This window comes from Sturnira hondurensis, unplaced genomic scaffold (assembly GCF_014824575.4).
Source record: "Sturnira hondurensis isolate 20B ecotype Veracruz unplaced genomic scaffold, ASM1482457v3 Scaffold0004474, whole genome shotgun sequence".
NCBI classification, from domain to species: domain Eukaryota; kingdom Metazoa; phylum Chordata; class Mammalia; order Chiroptera; family Phyllostomidae; genus Sturnira; species Sturnira hondurensis.
Genome location: NW_028077105.1, coordinates 10,254,409 through 10,277,773, shown reverse-complemented (window position 1 = coordinate 10,277,773; position 23,365 = coordinate 10,254,409). Strand labels below are relative to the sequence as shown.

The window sequence follows — 23,365 nt, the reverse complement described above, 5'->3', positions numbered from 1 at the left end:
ATACATGAGGTACATTTTTAATAAATGTAAAAACCTGCCCTGGTGGGTACGTGCAGAGAAACAGATCCGCAGAGCTGATGTTGGGGGAAGGTCTCTCTCTGTGAATTGGGTGGATCAGCAGCCTGGAGGGGCCCAGAAACCATATCTCTTCTCACACAGTTTGTCTTCATTTTCTTTGTGTATTAATGGGCTGGAAAGAAATGCTGAGTTTTGTTGAAAATTAGAAGAAATAATTATTTAGATGCTTTTCTTTATAGATACATTTAAAGAATTCAGAGTTGAAAGTGAAAACTTGCTCTGTGACTGATATGTATGCTGGCTTAGGCAGAGAAAAATGAAGAACAGATTTTCAATTTAGTGGAATGACTTTTTTAAAATAGAGAGTTGAAAATATTGTAAAAATGGCTAACATATGGGTTAAAATGATAAATCATTGCTTTCCCTAAGAATCGACAGTTCTCAAATTCGGCTTATCCAGCAAAAACATTTTATGATTGAATTCTTTATAAAAGCAAGATTGTGAAAGCTTTCACTGGGTGTGATAAGACTGCAGCAGAATTAAAGTGTAAAAATCATGAAGAGTTGACTTCATTGACAATGAAATTTTGGAAACTTTTAATTCAATTATATGATAAAAGTTACTGCACATATTTGTTTTTCTTCCTTCAAAGGGCTCTTCAACTTATTTTTCCCTTAAGACAATAAAAGACAATATTTCATATGACATGAGTCACTTGATTTTTCAACTAAAAGATGCTTAACAAAACTTCAAGTGTTCTAGTCACTTTGCCTTATGGATTGGATTATGCTTATAAGGTTTGCAAGACGGTAAAAAAATATTCCAATCTGCATGCACATTTTTAAGTGGATTCACATCCTCAAAATATGGTGACACTATGACAAGAAAAGAAATTACTATACAATGTAAATTCAGGTTGGCTCAATTTTATAAAATGAGTACATTCAGTCCAGCTGTGATTAAATAAGGAGAGAACAGAACTGCTGTTTTTCTATTAAAACATCAAAAATTTTGTCAACTTATTCAACAAATATTTATTGAGCCTATTATCTGCTGGCACTTTCAATCAGTGAACAAAGACAAAAATCCATATTTAAGGACTGTAAAAATCTTCAAGTTAAAATCCCCCAAATTTAATGAATTTCAGACACTATTAGAGAGTTTTACATAGTATTTATTTTCTCCAGTATTAGAGAACATCCTGGAAACATTCAAGAAACACTGATCTAGACGTTTTCTTACTTTCTGTAAATACCTAGGTAGTTGATTTGAGAACAGAAGACTGACTGAGTGTGGAAAAGTGAGCTGATGGAATGAGGGCCACCTATGTGCCACAGAACAGTCTGGGGGAACCTATGGCTCTCAGGAAAGAATGGAATAGTCCTGTGTCCAGACATTTCAGGTTCTCAGATCCTACTCTTTTTTGCTAGACAGTAATGGATCAACACTGGGTATTCTTGTTCTTGGGGTACCTTTTCCTCCACCCCATGCATCCCATTTCTTTTTCATTCAGACAGAGCTCAGAGCAGTTAAGTCCCACCTTCTTTAGTTATAGTCACATTTCACTTCTTTTTCTTTAATGCTGTATTTTATTCTCAGATGCAATTTTTCTCTATCCTCACCCACTTCATACATACAATTCTGTGTGATATTCTAGGTGGTTCTTTTAAACACAGACGTACTATTTGATTACGTGCCCATTTTTCTCATCAGAGAAAACAGCGGCTTCAATGTCTAGGATGTGATTTTGCTCTTATGGTCTATTATATGAAGGTGTAGATGGCTTATTATATTTATTTGATTATCTAGATAAAATGTAAGATTCTGCCGATAGTCACAAGACACTGACAACAGAAACTGAAAAGAGTATTTCTCTGTAGCTCCTCATCTTTGCCTGTCTTTTTAAATTCTTCAGTATGAGGTCCTCTGATGGCCTCCTATCAATTCTAGTTCCTAAAGATGCCCCAGTGAGAGCTCAGGCTGCACTGACCCTCCGCTTATTTCACCGTTGTGGTGATTTCACTTCTGGGCCTGAAAATGGGTCCTTCAGTTACTAACCTCCTCTTCTTCGCTCTCAACTTCAGTAATGATCTGGTGTGCCAGTGAAGACCTCTCCATTTTTATTTTGAATAAAAATTTCCCTCCCTACCTCTAGCTGCATCTCTCAATTTCCTTTCATGCTGGTTCCCAGGACTGGCCTTCTAAAGCTAGTATCCTGCTTTTGCCGGTTTACTTCCCAGAACATTTCATTCTTATTCTCTTCCTGGGTCAAGTGTCTGGTCTCAGCTGCTTTACGAAGAAGCCCTTTGAGGATGACCACCTGTCTAAGTTCTGAGCAGGGTAAACCCTGGAGTCCTTGATGTCGGGCTTTTCCAAGGCCTTCGATTTGCCTGGGAAAGTCTAGCATTGATTTTTGCTGAGCTAAATTCACTAGCTTTGATTCCCTGGGCTACACAACCACGAACTTCCTTTTTAATGGGTGACATTGCCTGGTCTCAGCTTCTCTCTCCTGGAATTTCCTAGGAGAACATATTAGAACCAGTGATCTACCTTCTGAGAGTATTAGCATGTAGAGACTATTGTCCCCTTTCACTTCTACATGTACTTCCTTTAAAAAGTACTGTAAATAGCTCTCTGGCTTTTATTGAAGGTTACCTATTTTACTCCAGATTTTATTAACTCAAAGAATCGTTTGCCGAGTTAATTATAACACAAAATATCTTGCAAAGATTGAAATAAAAATGTATTTTAAATCAAGCTAGGTTGAAAAGTGCACATTTTGAGTTTAGACTTCATAAAAACTTTCAGCTTTCCTGAAGACCCATATAGAAAAGGAGGAAAAATCAAAATATTCTCACTGTTTACAGATGCCACAGCCAGTGTTTCCACGCCTATTTTATTTGGTAGCTTCCAATGACCAAAGAAGGTATCATTTAGTGGTTTTGTCACAAATGTGCCTAAAATAATTTTTAAAATCGTTGTAGGGAATCAGATTATCTCTTTTTTAGTCCCAGATGTTTTCTCGGGGTGTGGGGTCTGGCTACATCCTCTATGTAGAAGAAAGTCATGTTTTGTGCATGATAATCCGGTCATCTCCATTGTCTATGCAAAAACAAATAAAAGTTACAGATAATTTTTGTTCAAGTGAATGATGCAAACAAAACTATATTTTTATATTCGGCTTTGACGTAAGACCATGTAGAGTACCTGCGCGAATGGTGTGCACTTGCACACCCATGCCCAAACACACACACACAAACCCAATCATTCTTCTCTGCTGCACTGTATTCCTTTCTGAGATAACCCATAATATTAGCAATCCTCATTTGAAATAACATAAGATTTTCCCGGCAAAAGTCTGCTAGAGAAAACTTTGGTTAACACAAGTGTTTCTCATCAAATAGTTCTAAAATGTTTACAAATTCCTGAAATCCAGCAGTGATGTCACAATGAAGGGTATGGTGTTGGGAAGAAAATGCCCATCCAAAGTAGGAAAGTACTGGCTAAAAATCCCAACACATCAAAAAGTATTTTTCAAAGGTAATTTTCATTCAACTGATAGATTTTTCCATATAAACTTATAAAATATGCTAAAACAGAACATTCACATGATCTTTGTTTTAGTTTCTTCATCTTTACAATCAAGGAGTTTGACTAGATGCTTTTTTTAGCTCTGAAGTTCTATGATTTTAGTCAACATAAGATGCTAAAATGTGTCCCATTCTTTAAATTGGTTGGTAATAGAAAATGTGGCTTAAAATTATTAAGACTTATCTATAACTCTTTTATTTTCAGATCACAAAGGCAAGTCCCAGGGAAGTAACTCAACTACCCAGTGACACCCAGCCACTGGGTGTTAATGCCACTTCTTCCCCATCTTCCTAATCATCAAATGGTTTGCTTTCAGTTTGTTTCGTTTCATTAAATACTCCATATTCTTACTCCCCACCCCGGGAAAATCTCTAGTAATCGTGGGATGAGGTCAGTAATCTAATTTTGTAAAAGAGATCCTCAACATTCTGACTTGTAGTTGAAGGTCAGAACCACTGACCCCCATCAGCTATCTGGGACACAGTGATATAGAGGAACAGGTGTGTCACACAGGCCTCGGGCAGGCTCTCCAACTTTACACAACAGCATCTCTCTAACATGTCCATCATTTTATGCCACAGGCTACCACCTGCCTAGTGTTTTCTCCCTTCTAGGTGCAATGCATACTATATTAATGACCTCATTTAGCATCTGGGTTTCTTTTCTCTGATTGATAGGCTTCCTGTGGAAAAGGATATTCCTGAAAAAACCAAGAATTTAAAAAAGTGGATCAATAGCCCTTACTTACCATCTGCTCCAACCTCACACTCTAGTGTAATTCAGTTCAACTCCTGGGCACTCCCTCATTGAAAAGTGTGAATCTGTCCACCGCCGTGCAACAGTCTCGAGCCTGTTAAGGCAGTCTGGGGTTTGGAAATTACTTACTTGGTGTAAGAGGAAGTGAATTTCTGCAAATTGTTAGAATATATCATACAGAGAAGGCTCTTTGGACACTTTTGTCATAAGAATTTCTTAACCTTTTTGGTAGTAAAGGCAAAGCTTATATAAACTTAATTTCTTAATAATACAGTTGGTTTTATATAGAGACAATGGAGAGCAAAATTATTTCTAAGAGACTCCATGTAAATTCCAAGTACCTCAACATTCACATTTCTGTCAGTTCTCACTGAGATCTTATGTGTTCGCTGTTGGCAATTGTGGCCAAAATACATATTTCTGCCCCTTACACTACTCTTGGGTACCAAAGTTTAGTTTAAGGCTTTTTTTCATGTAGCACACTTAAAGAAACACATAAGAAACCTCATTCTTCATCTTCCTTGTTCACAACTAAGTAAATTGGTCTCTTATCTATTGATTTTAGAAAAAGGAAAAAGTGAATGACTTACCTCTAAATAGGTATGACTCCAAATAAAGCAGCTGAACTAAAACTCACCATTCTAACAAAAATAGAATTCAGCATCATTTTCTTTTTATATCCCATTTAAAGAATGTTTGTAACTAGATTTGACAAAATAAACTAATTTTTAAGTCATGTTGTTTATAAGGCAGTCTCAGGATTCTGGCTCTGAGGACCAAGTATGTATCTAAAGCCCTAATAGACTACCAAATGACGTATAAAAGCTTTCATGAACATTTTATGTTTGCTTCAGAAGGGGGATCTGTTACACCTGTGACAGTTTTATTTACTTAAAAGAGCAAAGCAGGAAACCAATGATATTATCCTTATATGGGTTAAGAAACTATGAGTTGTCTATAGGAACCTACCAATGTTACATATGTGTATCTCTTATTTTTCAATGCAGTTGGGGCCCAGAAAGTGGTTAGTTAACATATGTACCTCAAATGCTTTAAGTGGATACCTATGAAAAGGTATATAAAATATAAATAGTACTGTATATTTTCAAAAATTTAAAATAAACACAAAGAATATATAGGTATACGTGTTATAATTTTGAAGTCAACACTAGCACAAATGTTTTCTTACCTAAATACATACTAGGATACTTCCTATTTCAACACATGCACCTGCAAACACATGGCCATGCACATAACCTTGCTTTCTGCCACTTGCAAGAAAGTTAGAATATACAATATAGTACATTGTTTAAACTTAAATCATACTGGCAAATTAATGAGGATGGCATTAAAAAGTCTGATCTAAGAAATCAACAGACAGGAAGATAAATATTCCATAGGTTAAAAACACTGAAGACTGATGGGAAGTTGAGATTTAAATTTCTTGTCCCACTGATCTTGAAAGACACAGAAGAGACAGGAAGGCCTGTAAACACTCAGGATACTCTGTATATCTGAAATCTAGCAATCCAGGCCAGAGACTCAGACCACTGATGCTTCAGACCGCAGAGAAACAGCAGAGCAGTGAGCAGTTCTCCGCGATGCAGGGGGAGCCGATGGAGATCTCGATGCCCATCTGGATGGGAGACGGCGATGCGCTGGTCTAGCGGGTCGGGAAAACCCTTTTCCATGTGAAGATTTCACTGCCATGGATTCCTAAGACAAAATAAGACATTCCTCTCACTATACCAGCACCAACAATAAGCTTAATATTTTGTGAATCTCAGCAATGGTCTTAATGTGTTAGCATATTTATGAGCAAGAACGACCATCACAAACTAAAAATGTCATCTCATATTTGTGCTCTTGAATGTTTTAATCAAGGCAATTTTAATATGTAATATGACATTTAATAATCTTTTCACATTGACACATTTTAACACAACTGGTTTTAGAATTTTAAGTTTATTATTCAGTAGTTCATGTCATAGATAACTTTGATACGATTGAACTGCAGGTCCTTCTTGGTGCTATTTTATAATGTTTTAAGTGTTATTTAAAAACAAAAAGATAATTTATAGAAGAAACCTCCTTTCTTTCTCAAGTTCTTGACATTTTTAAAGGTCATAAGCAAAAAGCACACAAACCACCAAATGATTTGTTTGAAGCTTTTTTCTGCTACTAAGAAGTAATGTTACAAGCTCTCAAAAATTCTGAAATTGCCAATAGTTACTATCAATATAGGGCATCATTCATTTGATGATCACACTTTTTTCCTTCCCTTCCTTTCCCTTTCTTTCATTTCTTTCTTCTGTTCTTTTTATTTTAAAGGAAGAGAATCATTTTTAGAACCTTGCGACTAAAAAAATGTATGTAACCCATTTTATACCTTTGGTTGTTTCTGGCCTTTTCAACAAAGCCTTTGCTCTTTTATCTGAGATAGGCAGTAAGGATGGCCCCACTTTCTATGACAGTATCCTTCAGGTTCCTATTCTTTCTTTGGAATCTTATTTTGCTAGAGGGAAGGGGATGAAGAACTACTTTTAAGGATCCATAACAGAGGACTCCTCCCAAACCTCCAATCAATGCAAAATTGAAGAATATTTAGTTAATGAGAATTTGGCTGGTTATTGTACACATGTTTTTTATTTCCCACCGGAAGTTAAAGGACCTTACAGGCATTTATGGGCTCAACTGAAATGAAAGATACATATACGCACCCTCATGTTCACTGCAGCATTATTTACAATAATCAAGCTATGGAAGCAACGCAAGTGCCCCTCAACAGATGAGTGGATAAAAAACCTGTGGTACATATATACAATGGGATATTCCTCGACGATAAAAAAACAAAATCTTACCATTTGCAACAGCATGGATGGACCTAGAGTGCCCTAAGTGAAATAAGTCAGAGAAAGACAAATACCATATGATTTCACTCATATGTGGAATCCAAAGAACAATATAAATGAACAAAGAAAACAGAAACAGACTCATAGATGCAGAGAACAGAGTGATGGTTGCTGGAGTGGAGGGGGTTTGGGAAACTGGGTGAAAAAGGCAAGGGGATAGAGAAGCACAGATTGGTAGTTACAGTATAGTCACTACCTATTTGTAAATAGGGTATGTAAAATATAGCATAGGAAATAAAGTCATTAATGCTGTAATAACAATGTATGGCACCAGGCAGGTGCTAGAAATGTCGGGGGATCACTTTGTACAGTATATGATTGTCTACCTACTATGCTGTACATTGGAAACTAATAAAAATAATATTGAATGTATACTGTAATTGAAAAAAAGAAAGATGCAAAGGCAAGGTAATTATTTGTGCCTTGTGCAAACTTGCACAAGATTTCTGATAAAATAGATGAAACTGATATTTATCTAGGGTTTGAAAGCCACACAAAGTATTTTTTTAAGTAATTAGAAAGTAACCTGCACAGCTTAAAACTATGCTGCACACATAGTTGCATTGTGTAAAAACAAGGATTTTTGAAGCATTAGCTAATTTTAACAATAGGTCACTTTGTAAGCTTTTGTGAATTACACATGAGAGGGTACTGTTAGATAGCTCCTCATTGGGAATGCCAACCTCTTCTACCTCTTTTCTGCCTATAACTAATAAAGATTACCCTCTTGAAAACTGTTTGGAACAAAAAAAGAACAACCCCGCTCCAAGTACCATTTTTTTTGCGTTTTCATGCTAAGAATGTACACAAATAAGAACGACCTTAAAATTGTTTAAGTTATAATATCACTTTTTACTTCAATGTACTGCCTGTTGGCTCCATAAATAAGAGAACTTTTTTAAGGCACTATTTTAAATGATGCACTTTACCCATATTTGCATTTATGTGACTAACCCCATGAGAAAAAGCATAAATCAAGTACTGAGAATGACTGAATTATTAATAGTTAATAACTGAAAAGTACAAAATATTTTAAAAATATTTTCCACATACTTAAAAATACTTTAAAAGAATTAAACTCTATAAATCAACAAATGCGTATTCAGAATATCTTTTCAAGAAAGTTATAGCACTTCATCTTCCTGAGGTTCTTAAGCACACATACTATATTTACGTTACCCTATTTCAGAATTTTAAAATACAGTGAAAATGTGCTAACCCCAGTCTTAACACTCCACTTTAACAAGTTCATGTTGAGTAACAATCGTAAGGTTATAGTTATTCACAAAGTGAAGTATCAGCAAGTTAAGACATCATATATAAATGCAAGGGACCAACCTCTGAGCCAGGGCTAAACATAAAGTTCTACCAAAATATACTGACTGCTTTCTCACCTCTGTTACCTTTTTCCAATCTATTCCTTGCTTTACTTGCTGTGCCCCACACATAGCTGTTTTTCCTTGAAGCTCTTGTTCTGTTTGGATTATTTTTAAATGCCGACCCAATGTGGCCCCAATACTGACATCAGAATTATATTTGGGCCAATCATCCTTGAAGCATGTAGAATTTTGCAGTGCAGACCCCTTAGATGGCTCATAGGTTTTCAGCAGCTTTTCCACAACACCATAATTTGACCTAGGATCTGCTGATCTTGGTCGGCCAGACAAATTACTGGGTCTCCAGTCATGCTCGTGGAGCATATTCCGATAACTGCTAGGACTCAGATGTTCCTGCATTTGCCTGAGTAGGCCTGTTGTGGATTTACTGGTGGGATTATCTGGCACATCTTCTCTAGGCACAGGCATGTGGGTACTGGTTTTCAGAATATCAGACATACTGTCATTTTCTGGTACATTGCCTATACGAGTAATTAAGGTATCATAAGGTTTAAGATCTTGAGATGATTCTGAGTAGCTCTGATTTTGCTGTATTGCATGACAATTTCTATCTGTTCTAAACACAGTTCTGTTAAATTCATCAGTCTTTGCTGCCAGTTTTTCATTCCTAGTAGTCCTTTCAAAGCCACAACTGAAACTTCTGAGTGGGCCACTGCTCTGCGTCCCTGAGGAACTATAGTTGCTGCTTCCATGAAGGTCAGCATGAGATTCAGCAGGGTGACCTGGGGCCATCTTTTCATATTTCGACTTATCAGGGGTAGAGCAGGTTTTCTGAAACCACAGGGCGGAGGGGCTATTTTTTGTGCCTATCACAGCATTGCATGACCTCATGCTTAATCCAACACTTTCTTTACATGGAGGCTTGTTATCTACTTTGGCTTCTGGTGCCAAAGAAGAAAACATGACACCATTTTTCAAAGTGTTCCCTTCATTTAGACAGAGCGTAGGCATCTCATCATGCCTCGGAAGGACATGAGGACTGCAGTTCCTTTCACCTGGACCCTCTTGGACCACCTGGCTGTGGAGACTTGCACTTTCCTTCAGACTTTCATAGAGTTGGTCAGGGTATGAGCTGGGAAAATTCCGAGATGTGCTTCTTGGAGGAGGCACTGGTGGGGTTTCATTACTTTGCAGATCAATTGTGTCAATTCCACATTTTTTCAAAGAATTCCTTTGAAGCATATCAGCATAGCTCAGATTCTTTCTGTTTTTCTGCATTTCTTTCTCTAAATTTATGGGAAGAATGCCCTGGCCATTGTTGATCCTGTGGTCTCCATGAGGCATGTTAATTGCATTTGGCATTTCCTGGAGAAAAGAATCTGACTTCATCCTAAACAATGATAAAACATGATGCATTAGCAATAACTTTATTTAGGATAAGTAATAAAAAAAAACATGGCTTAAGCAAGGGATTTTTGCTATAGGAGTAACAACTTCTTGCAGGGTATTTTCTATGTAAGTCCTCTCGTCAAAACCTCCAAATCTTTTTTACTGTGGGACTTCCTCTCAGCGCTGCATTCTGGGATCCATATACTCTGACCCAAACCATTTCTCCAACCTTGGCTCTCATGTTTTTCTATTACCTAAAACCTCACCTACTACATTCAGACTAGATCATGCATAGTATCTTGCGTGTCTGTTACTAGCATTCCCATTTCTACAAGTGTTTTCTAATCATTTCCTTACCTTTGCTCTGCCTACTGAATTCCTACTCGTTTTGTCATGTGAGATTCAGTTTCTCCCCTTGAATCTGAAGCACATTCTAACTAATGCAACAGAAATCTGAATAAAAGTGCAACAAGACATGAGTAATACCAAATAGAAGGTATCATTTGAAAGAAAAGTAAGAATTTTTTGGATGAGTGAAGGGCAGACAGGCAAAGTGAACTGTAGTAAAAGCAGTGTTGCTAATTCAGGGAACAGCAAGCACTATGGTGTGGATGGATTATAAGGCAGAGTGGAGAGGACAATGGAAAACAAGTGAGAAACATCAGACAACTGTAATGCCTTTGAATTATATACTAAGAATTTTAAATTTCTTCCTAAAAACCATGAAGTAACAAGGAAAACTTTATACTTCTCTTGAATTCAATAAAAGTAAAAACTGAAATATAGCCTCAATGAGGATTCTCAAATTAAAGTTAATTATATTGATAAATATAAGTCATATTTATATCTCTTCAACTTATAAAATATTATATGCCAGCTCACCATAAAGTACAGGTAAATACTCATTAACAAAGAATAGGAGACAAAAGCCAAATGGGCAAGTAGAGGACAATATTATGGGAAAAAAACATAAGTGGATAAGAAAATATACTTTAAGTCAGTAAAAAAATTCTCTGAGTTTCCTAAGAGCTAATGAAAAATTAGGGTGCTCACTGATATAGCTTTCTCAGAGATGCATTCTGCCTCACTAGGAGATACATGTTAATTCTAAGATAATCCATCTTTACGTAACTTGCAGAAAATTCCAATTTATTTTTTAATTTGGCTCAAACTTACTTTTACAATTATATAGGTGTCTCTGAGTTGAAACAGTATTTCATAGCACCATATATACATATGCACACATTTCTAATATGTTGTTCTGAAAATTATGTATGTTTCTATTATCCACATAATAGATGTACAGAAATAAATGACCCTTAGGTATAAAACATTTCAGTAGAGCATCATTATGTAATTAAGAAACCACATTGTTAAACCTGACATTGTTTAAAGATGCATTTTACTGGATTAGCTCAGCTGTATACTCTTCTACTGTCTAAATACTCAAAATAGAAAAAAATTTCATTAGAATGTATTTGTTAACTTATTACGAATGATGTATCTTTTTTAAAAAAGATTTTATTTATTTATCTTTAGAGGGGAAGGGAAGGAGAGAGGGAGAGAAACATCAATGCATGGTTGCCCCTCATGTGTCCCCCGCTGGGAACTGGCCTGCAACCCAGGCATGTGCCCCGACTGGGAACCGAACCCCCATCCTCTGCTTCACAGGCCTGCACTCAATCCACTGAGCTATACCAGCCAGGGCTATGAATGGTATATCTTAAATAAACACCAAAAGAGTAAAGTATTCCTGACAGTCAAATTACAAAGAGAATTAGGAGAAAACAAATAAGATTTGTTTGGTGAGATATGTTTGAGATTTTTTAAAAATTGGCTAGGTGAAAAAGACACACTTAGCAAATGAAGCTCCACAGTTTGAACATACCAGAAGGTATGTTCAAAATAAGAATTGTTTTAAAAATTGAACAATAATTAAATTTTAAAAAGTGCAAAAATTGTTTTAAGAATTTGCAAACAGAAAAATAGTCAATTAAATATTTTATCTCTTATCTAAAATCAGATTTTAATAACTCATTGTTAATTATGACTAAGAAAGTGTAAGGAATTCACCAACTAAACAGAATTTTTCTTGATTTTTCCAACACAAAATAATCACAAAAAACCAGCCTACCTTCTGTGGTTAGACCGCTTTCGAATTTCTGCTTGAAAGCTGCATAATTCTTCACTGACTTTGGCAAGTTCTTCAAGAGCCTTTATATATAGATATATATATATATAAGCAATATTGTGTTAGAACTAGGAAATGTAAATAATTTTTGGAAATATTCTCGGCCAGTCATGGCTTACTTACTGTGTTGAGGGCACCAGAACAGCCCTCGCCCACTTCCTCAGAAGTCCTCAGGTCAAGCCAGGCCCCACATTCCTGTTGGTCATCTGTGGCCAAAGGGTCCATAAACGCTACCTTTGATTTTTTGGTTGCTTTTCGTTCCTTACACATTTGATTTCCTTCACTGATTAAGCTCTGCTCTGTTTTAAGTTCTTTTTCCAGATCATCCCTGTGATTCATCCCTGTAAATTCATGTGGTCCTGAATTGGGGTAATTTGGAAAAGATTCCACCACTCTATCTTGAATGGCCTTCTCAGAATCAAGATCAATGACTTTAGCACGTTCACTCATGTTGATTTTCCTCCGAAGCTTTACTTCATGGCAAAGCTGTAAGAAAAACAAAGATAAGAATTTTTACCTCCTTAATTCATGCTGTCAGTATTTTTGAAGTTAAGTACACTGTTTCCAGTTCTTTTTGCCATATGACTATATACTACACTGGGATATTATTCATGCTTATCCCTCTGAATAGTACTTCTAAAATGTGGATTAGCCAGAACAACTGTGATAAACCATAAAGGCTACTTTTTATAGGTCAAAGCATGGATGACAATTTCAGTCTTTCTGAGTAGAAATCAGCTCAGTCCAAAGTAAAATAAACCTGAATCTACATACAGATACCACTAAGATACAGAAGTACTGACATGACATTAGAATGACCTTAATCAATTACTAGCCATGCTCTCTCATCACTTTCAGAGAGAAGCAACAGTTTAACGAACATTAAAGCCATATTTTAAAATACATGACCTCACCTGCATGCCAGCATTTACTGTCAAAATAGTTGACAATCTCATATAGTCAGTTTATCCTGTCCCCTAAAGTAGACATTTTGAACTCAAAGGATGTTTCTGTTGGAAATTATGTTGGCGAGGACTGGTTAATACTGAGATTTTCTAATGCCAGGCTATACACATTTTAAAAAAAGAGTTTTTCGTGCTGATTAAGACAAATGTGACCCTGTCCTATGTGATATAAAAGAACTCGAAGGCTCTGATCATCTATTAGTCTATGTTCAAGTGGAGCCTGAATTTTTTCTTGATGAGAATTTTGTTACCCTGCTGGCATTCACTCAGCTCCCCTCTAGACAGAGGGAGTAAGTAGCTTTCTCTTCTGGCTTGAGTTCTGGGAAAGCTTGTCAAATTTCAAAGGAGACTATCAAATAACAATCCAATCAAAAGACTACATTTTACTGCCACAGCCTATACTCGTACTACATCTATTATTTAAGGAATAACAGATTTATTGCTGCTCAATATTTACCTAAATCTCAAAGGAGAGAAGCACTATACATAGGTGATGCCTGAAAGCTGCCCAGTGTATTTACCTCCCTAGATCATGAAGAGTCTGTCGTTGGACGAAGTCAGGATAGCATCAAATTGTAGCCGTGGCCCTGGTAAAATTATTTCTACTGAACTGCTCTGGGCATTATGATTTTTGCTGACCGTGAGGATATTATAAGAAGCAACCCTCAAAAGCATCATGTTAAATCTAAGGAAGCTGTTGGCCGTGTCCTCTTTTTGAGGAGTCATGGGTAAAAAAAAATTGCTTTAGTTTCAAAAGTAGAGACAGAAGTACTATTTCTGGAAAACAGGTTTGCTTTTGTTTTCTGAATATTGAGAAATATGCATCTGGTAATATTAGTGTTAGTAAAAAGACAGACTTGCTATGTACATTTTATATATGACTCTCCCTCTTGTCTTTATCTCACCTTTCTTTTTGTTTTGTATATGCCATTGTAAGTTCTATTGGGAATTCAGGTGAGGTATGAATAAGCAAATAACATTATGCTATTGATGGAAAACAGTTTATTTTGTATAACAGCATCTGGTATCCAGTCCTTGACAATGGTTACCTAATCATTTGACCAAAGCAGATAAACAGAAAAGATTGCAATGTGATAAAAAAATTCCAGGCATCTATGTACTCTCTACAGCATTTCAATCTGGAATATACCAAGTTTTGAATGATACAAGTATGTACATCCTGGTTTTATAATAGCAAATACAATGATCATGGATAGTGGCTGAATAGAGAATCATCAGCATCTTATATATTCAATGCCGGAACCTCTCACTAGAAAATATTATTACTTAAAATCACTAGAGTTCTATGTGTGTTCCTAAAAATATGTAATTCCCTAATATACAGCTTAATCATTTGCATCTGATTTAATACACAGAACTTAGTGATAAATGTAAACAGTGTATTTCTCTCGTGGTATGTTATAATTTTTCCAAGTATTGATTGACTTTTTTTTATTAATTATACCTCACACACACATATAAACAATTTTTTAAAAGATTTTAAAAATTTATTTATCTTTAGAGGGGAAGGGAAAGAGAGAGGGAGAGAAATATCAATGTATGGTTGCCTCTCATGCATCCCATGCTGGGAACTGGCCTGCAACCCAGGCATGTGCCCTGACTGAGAATTGAACCGTGACCCTTTGGTTTGCAGGCCCATACTCAATCCACTGAGCTATACCAGTCAGGGCCTGACTGACTTTTAATTTTAGTTTGAAACAATCATCTTGATTTTCTGTGACATGTGAGGATACTTTCTTTCTCTTTTCCTCAATCTTTTCTACTTCCAACTTTATGCCCTGTAAGAAGTGATGTGTAACCTGTTCTTACAGGTTACAAAGCTGGGGCTGTAAAAGAAATACGTATTTTACAGCACTAGTGTTCAGGGATTGAAGAGCATCCTCTGTGAATATCCTGGGTAAGTCCATCCTCTAAACATACTCCCTGGTTGTGGAGCTATATACTGCAAGCAGCAAGGTGAAGAAAAACATTATAGCCCTTCTCTCCCCTTGAAGCAGAAAGGGACAGTGTTTTTAGAGATTAACAGCCTAAGCTTAAAGTATGTTTAATACCCAAACTAAGCAAATAAGCAGAACAGAAACAGAATCATAGATATGGAGAACAGTGGGAGGGTGGCCAATTCAGGGGAGGGTTCTGGGGGGAATGAGGGAAAAGGTGAAGAGATTAAGTACAAAATGGTAGTTACACAATAGGCAGAGGGATGTTAAGAACGTGCATAGGAATAGAGTAGCTGAACTTGTATGCATGGCCCATGGACCTGAACAAAGGAGAGGGGATCGCCAGAGGGAGTGGGGGGTGCTGGGTGGAGGGGGCAAAGGGGAAAATTGGGACAACTGTAATAGCATAATCTATAAAAAGTTAAGTATTTTTAATGCCTAGTTGATAAGGCTCATATTTACTACAGATGAAATCTACAGAGCTGTTAGAATTACATATTTTACAATAAAAAATTTAGCCAGACAGCAGATTGTTTTTTTGCAACATGGCTTAACCATTGGCTAGACTAATCATGACTCACTTAGTTATTTTGCTTGGATGCTACAGTTCTCTGAGACTCTTCCTAACCAGACTTTCCAAGCCTTTGGGAGCCACTGACTCAAGACTTCGGGTTTCTGACTGGAGTTGTGGATTCTGATTTGATCCAGATTGTCTTCTGGCTGCTCCAACCTGAGTCTCGGGGGGACGGATTCAGAGTGAGCAAAACACCTGCTCGGAACGCCACAGGGATGAGCAGTGGATCCTCTTCGCCATCTCTAATCATACACTACGTGCCTGCCTTCTCATCTCCACTTCAGAGGAACGATTTAATAGCTACTCTTTTTTCACTTTTCTTGGTGCATGCCAATTTGTATTTTATTCACTACCAATTACATGGCTGTTAATAAGAAAAATATTTGCACTACAAACACACAAAGCACCCGCTTTGACTGCCTCGGAATAAAGGAGTCTGCTAGAACAATCACTTTGGCAATGTGCACAAAGCCATGTAAGTCAATGCCATCGATGTCACCAGAACAAAGCAGGAGAAGCATACATAGTTTTCAGTTGGCACAAGCTTAAATGTACATCTGTGTAAATGCTGAAAGGAACATTATAGACTCCACAGGCGAAGGGAAGGTTAATGGGGATGAAGTGACTATTTGTATGAGAGTCAGGGCATGCCAGTTTTGGTTACCTCTTCTCTAACACAGGTGCCAACACGTGCAACGCACCCAACCAGGGTAAGTATCAGGCCCACTGCATTTTCTGTTTGACAGACGACACTCCTTTTGAGTTTACTGTATTATCTAATATGTAATTTCCTTTGTAGACATTATTCATAAATCTTCTCAGGAAAGATCTGCATTTTAATGCTCAATTATAATTTAGCTAATTTGTTTTACCAATTATGTTGTTTTTACATTTTCTTCCTGGACCCAGTATTTGAAAACTCATGAAAAAATGCATACTTTATTTTTTACTCCAAGGCACTCTGGTCAGAAAATAGTAAACTGATATGTTTTAGAGTGACATTTGAAGTTCTTAATTTTCATGCAAGGCTATAAAATAAGCCTAGTCCATGCGATACCACTGGGTAGGGTTACACTATTTTTGGTGTAGTAAATGTCACCGGGACACACACCTCTTAAATGAAATAAGGAAAATAAAAATAATTTACAATGCAAGACAAACTTCAACAGCATTTTCACCTTCATTATGAGCTTTAAGTTTCCAATGTATTCAAAACAAATCAACTGGTACCTCCTCTATCTTCTTCTGCATGACCTTCCATTGGGTTTCCCATTCCCGCCTTTCATTGTCAAACTGGTCCAGTAGCTCCATCTTTTCCTTGTGCCAGTCAGTCTCTGGGTTCCCCCATTGCTTGTGCAGGTCCATGGCAGCCAGGTGTCAGCGAAGGGGTGTTTCTGCTCGTCTCTGCCTTCTCTTTGTTGTTTCTTGGAATTTTGGAGTTGTTTTATTTGAAGCAGTCTCACTTGCCTTTAAAATAAAGCCTAATATAAACATAACAAGAGAGAGTACCAAATCCATATGCTTTCTAGAAACAATTAATCATTTTGTCAAGAGCCACTGACATAAACAAACTGTAAGGGAATTGGACTCCGAAGAAGAGATAACAATTTCCTTAAGAAGAAACAAATACAGCCAAAAAAAAAAATAAGTATTGTCAGAAGGTTTTCTCCCCCTTTCTAAGATCAGACAGCAAAATTTAAAAAGATAAGATGGTTAAATGTACATGTGAGATACAAGTATTCCTTTAACCAACCACCTCATCTAAACACAGAATGTTTCATGACTGTCTAAGACTGGAAATCTGAAGTTCAAGTGTCACATCCACATAACCACAGCAGATTATGCTGCAACAGAGTCACTCCCTCTGTTCTGATCATGCAACCAGATTGCGTCTCTCTGTGACTGAGTCTTGAGCCAGCGCTGGACCACAGTCTCAATTTTACATTCGGGGCTCCAGTCTACTCGAAATGGGGTTACTCTACTAGTAAGTCCCCAGAGTTGGTAGTCAATCTGAGACTGGTATATTAGCCGGAAACCAAACTCAACCACAACACAGTATTTTCATTATTTTGCTTCAGCAAGGAAAATGTAAAAGCAGCAAAACCATCCTCAGAGCCAAATGTTAAGCTGTACCCATGGTCTCGTTTCCCTCTAATAGATTATGTACCAGAACCAATTTAGGATACCGAATACAGAGAATTAAAGAACACACTGTGCTCAGTGTGGAGGGAAATCCCTGATCACATGAAGCCACATCTAAAGTAATTAGGTTTCTAGCACTTAGGATTTGTGTATTTAGGGTTTAAAGATGCAATTTAAAATACTGCATTAGTAACGCTAGGTCATCTAAAATTTCTGAGATTTAGTTTATTTACATTAAAAGAGGGCTGATCACCGTGTTGTTCCAAAGACAAAATGACATATAAAATGCAAAATAGTTTGAGAAATGTAATTTTTTTTCTTATTTTGCTTTAAAAATCTTGCTCCGATTTCCACTGTAAATAATTTTTATTAATAAAATCATATACTCTTTTAATGGGTAGAAAAGCGTGGATGCTTAAAATGTTTGGATCTCTATCTAAAATACTCGCACTTACAAGAAATCTAACTCTTTGGGTTTCTAGGCCATGACCAAAATGTCTTAACTTAGCAGGTGGCAGTTTATACTCATTATGAGCAAAGTTCCCCGGAGTTAATAGCTGCCAAGGTGATGGAATTGTGGAATGAAGCTGACAGAGCCAGGCAGCACGCCCCACTTTGGGCAACAGAAGACGCCACACATCACAGCCCAAAGAAAAGATAAACATTCAAGACTAGTTTAAACTTTTGTCAGACTGTTCTGAACAAGCATATCTGAGTGGCAAACCATTCCAAACATATATTTTCTGTGCTACAGCCTAGCAATGAATTATAACAGACAAATAACGATAAAAATGTTAGTTCTACATGTAGGCTCCACCATCAAAAACACCCTCGTAATATCGGGTCTGTACTGTTTCTTTTTTCTCAAACAATTTGCTATAGATACTCGGTTCATTTTTATCTAATTCATTGGCACTCACGGTACTACGACTAATAAGTCAAGAAATTTCAAATTTAACCATTAAAGATGTTGCCATGTCTCATTTTCAGCCATGTGCTTTTTCTCATCTCATTTTCCACCCTCTTATTCTCCACCATCCCTTATTTTTGGACCCTATACACCTATGAGAAAATGACCATAAGTACCCACCATAGCAAATGCCAGTTGGCCCCAAAGAAATGCATCAATGAAGGCCCAACAAAAGGAAGGTAGTAAAGAAATATACAATATTTTGTTTTTTGTTTTGGTGAATCTGTCACTGATCTTGAGTATGTAGTAGTCTTTTAGGTTCACTTAATAACTATTCACAGGATATGCAGACAGTTATTTTCAGAGACTAGCAGACTGCTTAAGGCTACATGTAATTAACTGTGAGCTGAAACTATCGCTCTTACTAGCAGGTGCTTAACGCTGGAACTTCTTAGGAACAGCGAAGTGGTTTGAGACCTCAAGAGATGGTTGCAGATTTCACCAAAGAACACATAGAAAGGGAATAGACTAATTTCAAGCTACCTGGAAAAGAGGTATTAAGATATTCTCTATTTCAGTCTAACGGTCTTTAAACACTGGAAATGTCCAGAAATCATCATAAAGTTCCTCTTACAATTACGTAGCACGTGGCTCCAATTTCTCTTTATATCCCTACTTTTCCTTGAATCACTTCTGGACCAGGTTAAAGCTGGCACTCCCTTTTGTTTCTCAGGTAACTGAAGGTCATCCAGGCCAACTCTCAATCAGGTTTGCTCCTGGCAATGGGAAAGTACATGAAGATACATGTATCTGGATACATGTTCCCAAAGCAGATGGAATCTTGCCATTAATTGCAAAGAGCCAAACTTCTCACTTAATCTGGAGAAAGGCCAACCTACAGAACTTCCCCTTTTCAAGGCCAGAGCAATTACTAGTGCCAGGAAATGTCATAGTTATGGATCAAAAACAGGCCTTTGAAGGAAAATGCCTACAAAGGAAAATCTGTGCCAATTTGGGGGAGAAGGTTTATTTCACCCTCTTAGCATCTCTGTCTTGTCATAAATGTCAAGTGTAATATAGCTGGATACATTGTTTTCTCCTCCAAAAAATAAAGTGGGGGCCGTAGAATTGTTGTGAGGATTAGGTGAGCAAAACAGAGAATGCTTAATAAAAGTGCCTAAAAGCATTCTGGGTCATAGTGGTGTTTCATAAATGTCTGTTTCTTGGTTTCTTCCTTCTGGCCCTTTCTCCCTTTGTCTTTTCCTTGTCTTCCCTCCCTTGCCTTTCCTTCTCTTCATCTACCCTTCCCTATTTTTTGTAAAATGAAATTAATGCTTTTGATCTTTAATTAGAAAATTGGTAGAAACAAGTCTCATGTGTGAACTTTCATATTTTCAATGATTTTCCTTTGCACTCAGTAGTTATCAAGTATTTCAAGGATACACTGAAAGTAAAATACTTAGGAAAGTTTTTTATTAGTGAGTTTTTGGATAAATAAATTGTATAAAATTGCTTTTGTTATAATTCTCCTTAAATACATAATTTTAGAAACTCCAACTACCGAGGCAACTTGGTAGGGACACAGTGTTCTACAATAGGAAGTTATGGGGTGAAGAGGTTCGCCAGATTCAGAAACCCAAATTCAGTGTTCCCTACTGAGGCCAGTATGAAAGTTCTCTTTGTTCCTGGCTGTCAGTCATTTCACCCACAGATACTGGCATCTACGTGGGAGGGCAGAAAGGATTTCTGCTATGTGCGCCCCTCCCATGTCTCTCTGGTTCTCCATTTAATTTCATTCCTTTCAGAATTTCATTCAGAATAAAAATTTATCAGAGCACAGGTGAGGGTAGAGTGAGCCGTACTCCTGAATCCTGCACAAGCCCTTCCTCCAGCTCTCAGGTAGCATTACACAACCCGCTACGGATACATCCTGCTCCCTGAGGCTGGGAGCCAGAGCTGTTGAGTACTGGGCGGGAGGGAAACGGTCTGGTGGCCTTCCCACCCAACTCTGTCAGGAGATTCTATGTGTGACACAGGAGTCTCACAAGAAATCATTTTCATTTTCCTCATCGGTCCCAATAGGTCATGGTAATGCTTCTTTGAGGGGTGCTCCACTGTTACTACTCCTGGTCATCACCATTTCCATCTTCCCCAGTAAAAACTGCACGTTAGCCAAACAAATAAAATAGTGTCAGGGAAATCGACTCCCTTGCTCTTCTATTGAGATTTTTTTTCAGCGTATTTGTTTCTTGATTTCTTATTTCCTCTAAACATACTACTTTTTCATACAGTTGAAGTTTTCATTTAAGAAGTTTACGTATTCCCACAGGAATGCCACACACAGTAGGTACTTGTCATCCTCCTCACAGTTCGGAGAAGAGTCGTTTGCCCCGAGGTGCTTTGCTTCCTCTGAACTTTGAGGAACTAGGCGTTCCCACATTCTCCCGTTCCCATGACAATGCTCATCAGAGTAAGGCACCCTTTGCCTTGAAGTTCCCCAGCTCTTTCCCAGGCTGTCAGAAATCACTTGTATCGTTTCAACTAATTAACAGCCCTATTCCTCCCCTATTGTTCACTGGCAAATGCATCGTTCCACAGCCAACCACGATTTGATTTCATTACAGGGAGAAAGGAAATGGTTTTTGTTGCTATTTCTTGTTATTTCAGCATGTCCCTTACGTTCCAATAAGGTGAAAGAGATACAATGCAATTTTGAAGAAATCAATTTTGCCTTCTCATCTTATTATCTTTTCTCCTTCCTTGTTTTCTCTCCAGTTGTATATTCAAAGTACAAAATATCCAAGATATAAGTGTACTGATTTTCCACCTCTTGTAAAATAAAACTTTGAAACTTTTGGCTTGTGTAAAAAAATCTAAAGTTAACCAGCTTTACTTGAAAACGCAGTGGTAAAGGTTCCTACCTAAGCACAGATTAACCCACGATGAAAGGCGCACCCTTTAACTCAAACTACAGAAACACTTATCATGCGGTGAGAAAACCATCACCTTGGATGCAACGACATCTATTTATTATCTTTCACTGCAATTTTCAAATACCAGCAACCTCAAGGGCTGCGAGCTTCACTTCACAAATGCTGAAAATTCTTCATCCTAATAAAAACAGCATTCTGATAAATATAGTGAGTGAAATACCACAGTAGGCAAAACACTGTCTGAACGACTGGGAGGCAGTGTTTGAAAAACAGGGTACGAGAGCGGATGGCACTGTCAGTCCAGAGTTGAGAAGCCCACCCACAGCAGCTGAACCCTCTGTTCCCTGGGAGTCAGTACATCCGTGACGAACCCCACCCCACTGCTGTTAAGACCAGACACAGACGCCAACGCAGGCAGATGTTGAAATCAGCCTCCACTGAAACAGTATCTATAGTTTCAAACGTCTCAGCAGCAGCCCTTTTACATTTTGCCAGAATTAGTCACTCACTTTCAAATTGCCAGAAAGACACATACCTTCTTGCTCTGGGGAGGAATCCTATGGATGTTCGACCACTGGCCAATCTGGCAATGGAAGAACTGCTAGTTGTTTCAAAGAGAAAAGCTCCAGCTTGGTGAAGCTTGCTTCTTTGCAAGAAATGTTAATACAGTATAAGTCCAACCATTCAACAGATCGGTACTGACAAGTCCCTTTGAAACCTTCGCCACTTTCACAAACCAAAAAGCTGCCCAGCTCAGAGTCACGGCAGCAGCAGCAGCAGCCTGGCCACTGTGACGTCAGTTACTCGGAGGCGGCCTTCGAGCCACCTCTTCCAACCAGAGCTCTGTAACTCTAGAGCATCCCTTCTCTGGGTAAACAACTCCAGGTCCAGGACATTTTTAGCTTTTATAACGGAGCTCAGTGTTTCCAAACTTGCCAAGAGAGCTGGGGGTGATATCACACAATGACAATGGCCAATTTTACATCTTTTATTTGAAAACTCAACTCCTTTTCTTAGAAGCAAGAATTATCTCCTTGCATACCTCTCTCCCCCTTTTCGCTAGTATCAGAATGCACTTTTCCGTGCTTTTAGAGGTTGTGTCTGGAGGTGGCAGAGAACACGTGGAGCAATGCTTTATATACGATTTCCAAAGGTTTGTGAGTTGTATCCAATTTCTATCTTTAAATAAAGTAGAAATGGGACATATTTAAAGGCCAACCTCGTAGCTCCTCGCGATTCATAACACTGATTGATGGCCTGTCTCTACAGCTATAGTGATGATGTCTCTCTGCTAGAGAAAATAAGACCCCATGGGAGAGGATGATAGTTATCACCAGAGGAAAAACGCCAGGGAGGCTCCCACGTGCTGGTCTTCCACCGCAGTGGGCTGCAGCCCAAGTACGCGGAGAGGCTCCTTCAAGCACGACCACAGGGAGCTCTGCTGGACAGGCCAGGACACGGCGCCTCCCCCAGCAACGCATCCGGGTTGTGTGAGAACATTCATGCGTCTGGTTGAGTTGGGTCTGAGGGACTGAAAGAGGTGTCTAGCGCAATCTGTGTCTAACTCAACAAATACGCAAGCTAACGGTTTAAACAAGAAGGTCTTATCCTCAAGTCTGTGTGGTTGTTCACGTTCACATTTTTGCCTGCTTCCAGGTAAGTATTTCATGAGGAACTAAAAAGTTTAG

At 37.9% G+C, this 23,365-nt stretch overlaps 1 protein-coding gene across 1 annotated transcript; it reads right to left on the bottom strand.

Moving 5' to 3' along the window:
* Positions 1-1,177: 1,177 nt before the first annotated feature.
* On the bottom strand, positions 1,178-17,066 carry KIAA0408 (KIAA0408 ortholog). Its single transcript, XM_037045788.1, has 5 exons — positions 16,923-17,066; positions 12,319-12,681; positions 12,139-12,218; positions 8,673-10,005; positions 1,178-6,082 (listed from the first exon to the last, which is right to left on the bottom strand). Exons 1-5 carry the CDS (start codon positions 17,055-17,057, stop codon positions 5,909-5,911), a joined length of 2,085 nt encoding a protein of 694 aa, XP_036901683.1. The 5' UTR covers positions 17,058-17,066; the 3' UTR covers positions 1,178-5,908.
* Between the last annotated feature and the right edge of the window lie 6,299 nt (positions 17,067-23,365).

Coding starts and splice junctions, on each gene's coding strand:
- KIAA0408 (XM_037045788.1), bottom strand. CDS start 17,057: ATGGACCTGCACAAGCAATGGGGGAACCCAGAGACTGACTGGCACAAG. Junction 12,682..16,922: donor TGCAGAAGAAGATAGAGGAG/GTACCAGTTGAT, acceptor TTTTTCTTACAG/CTTTGCCATGAAGTAAAGCT. Junction 10,006..12,138: donor AAGCGGTCTAACCACAGAAG/GTAGGCTGGTTT, acceptor ATCATTGTTTAG/GATGAAGTCAGATTCTTTTC.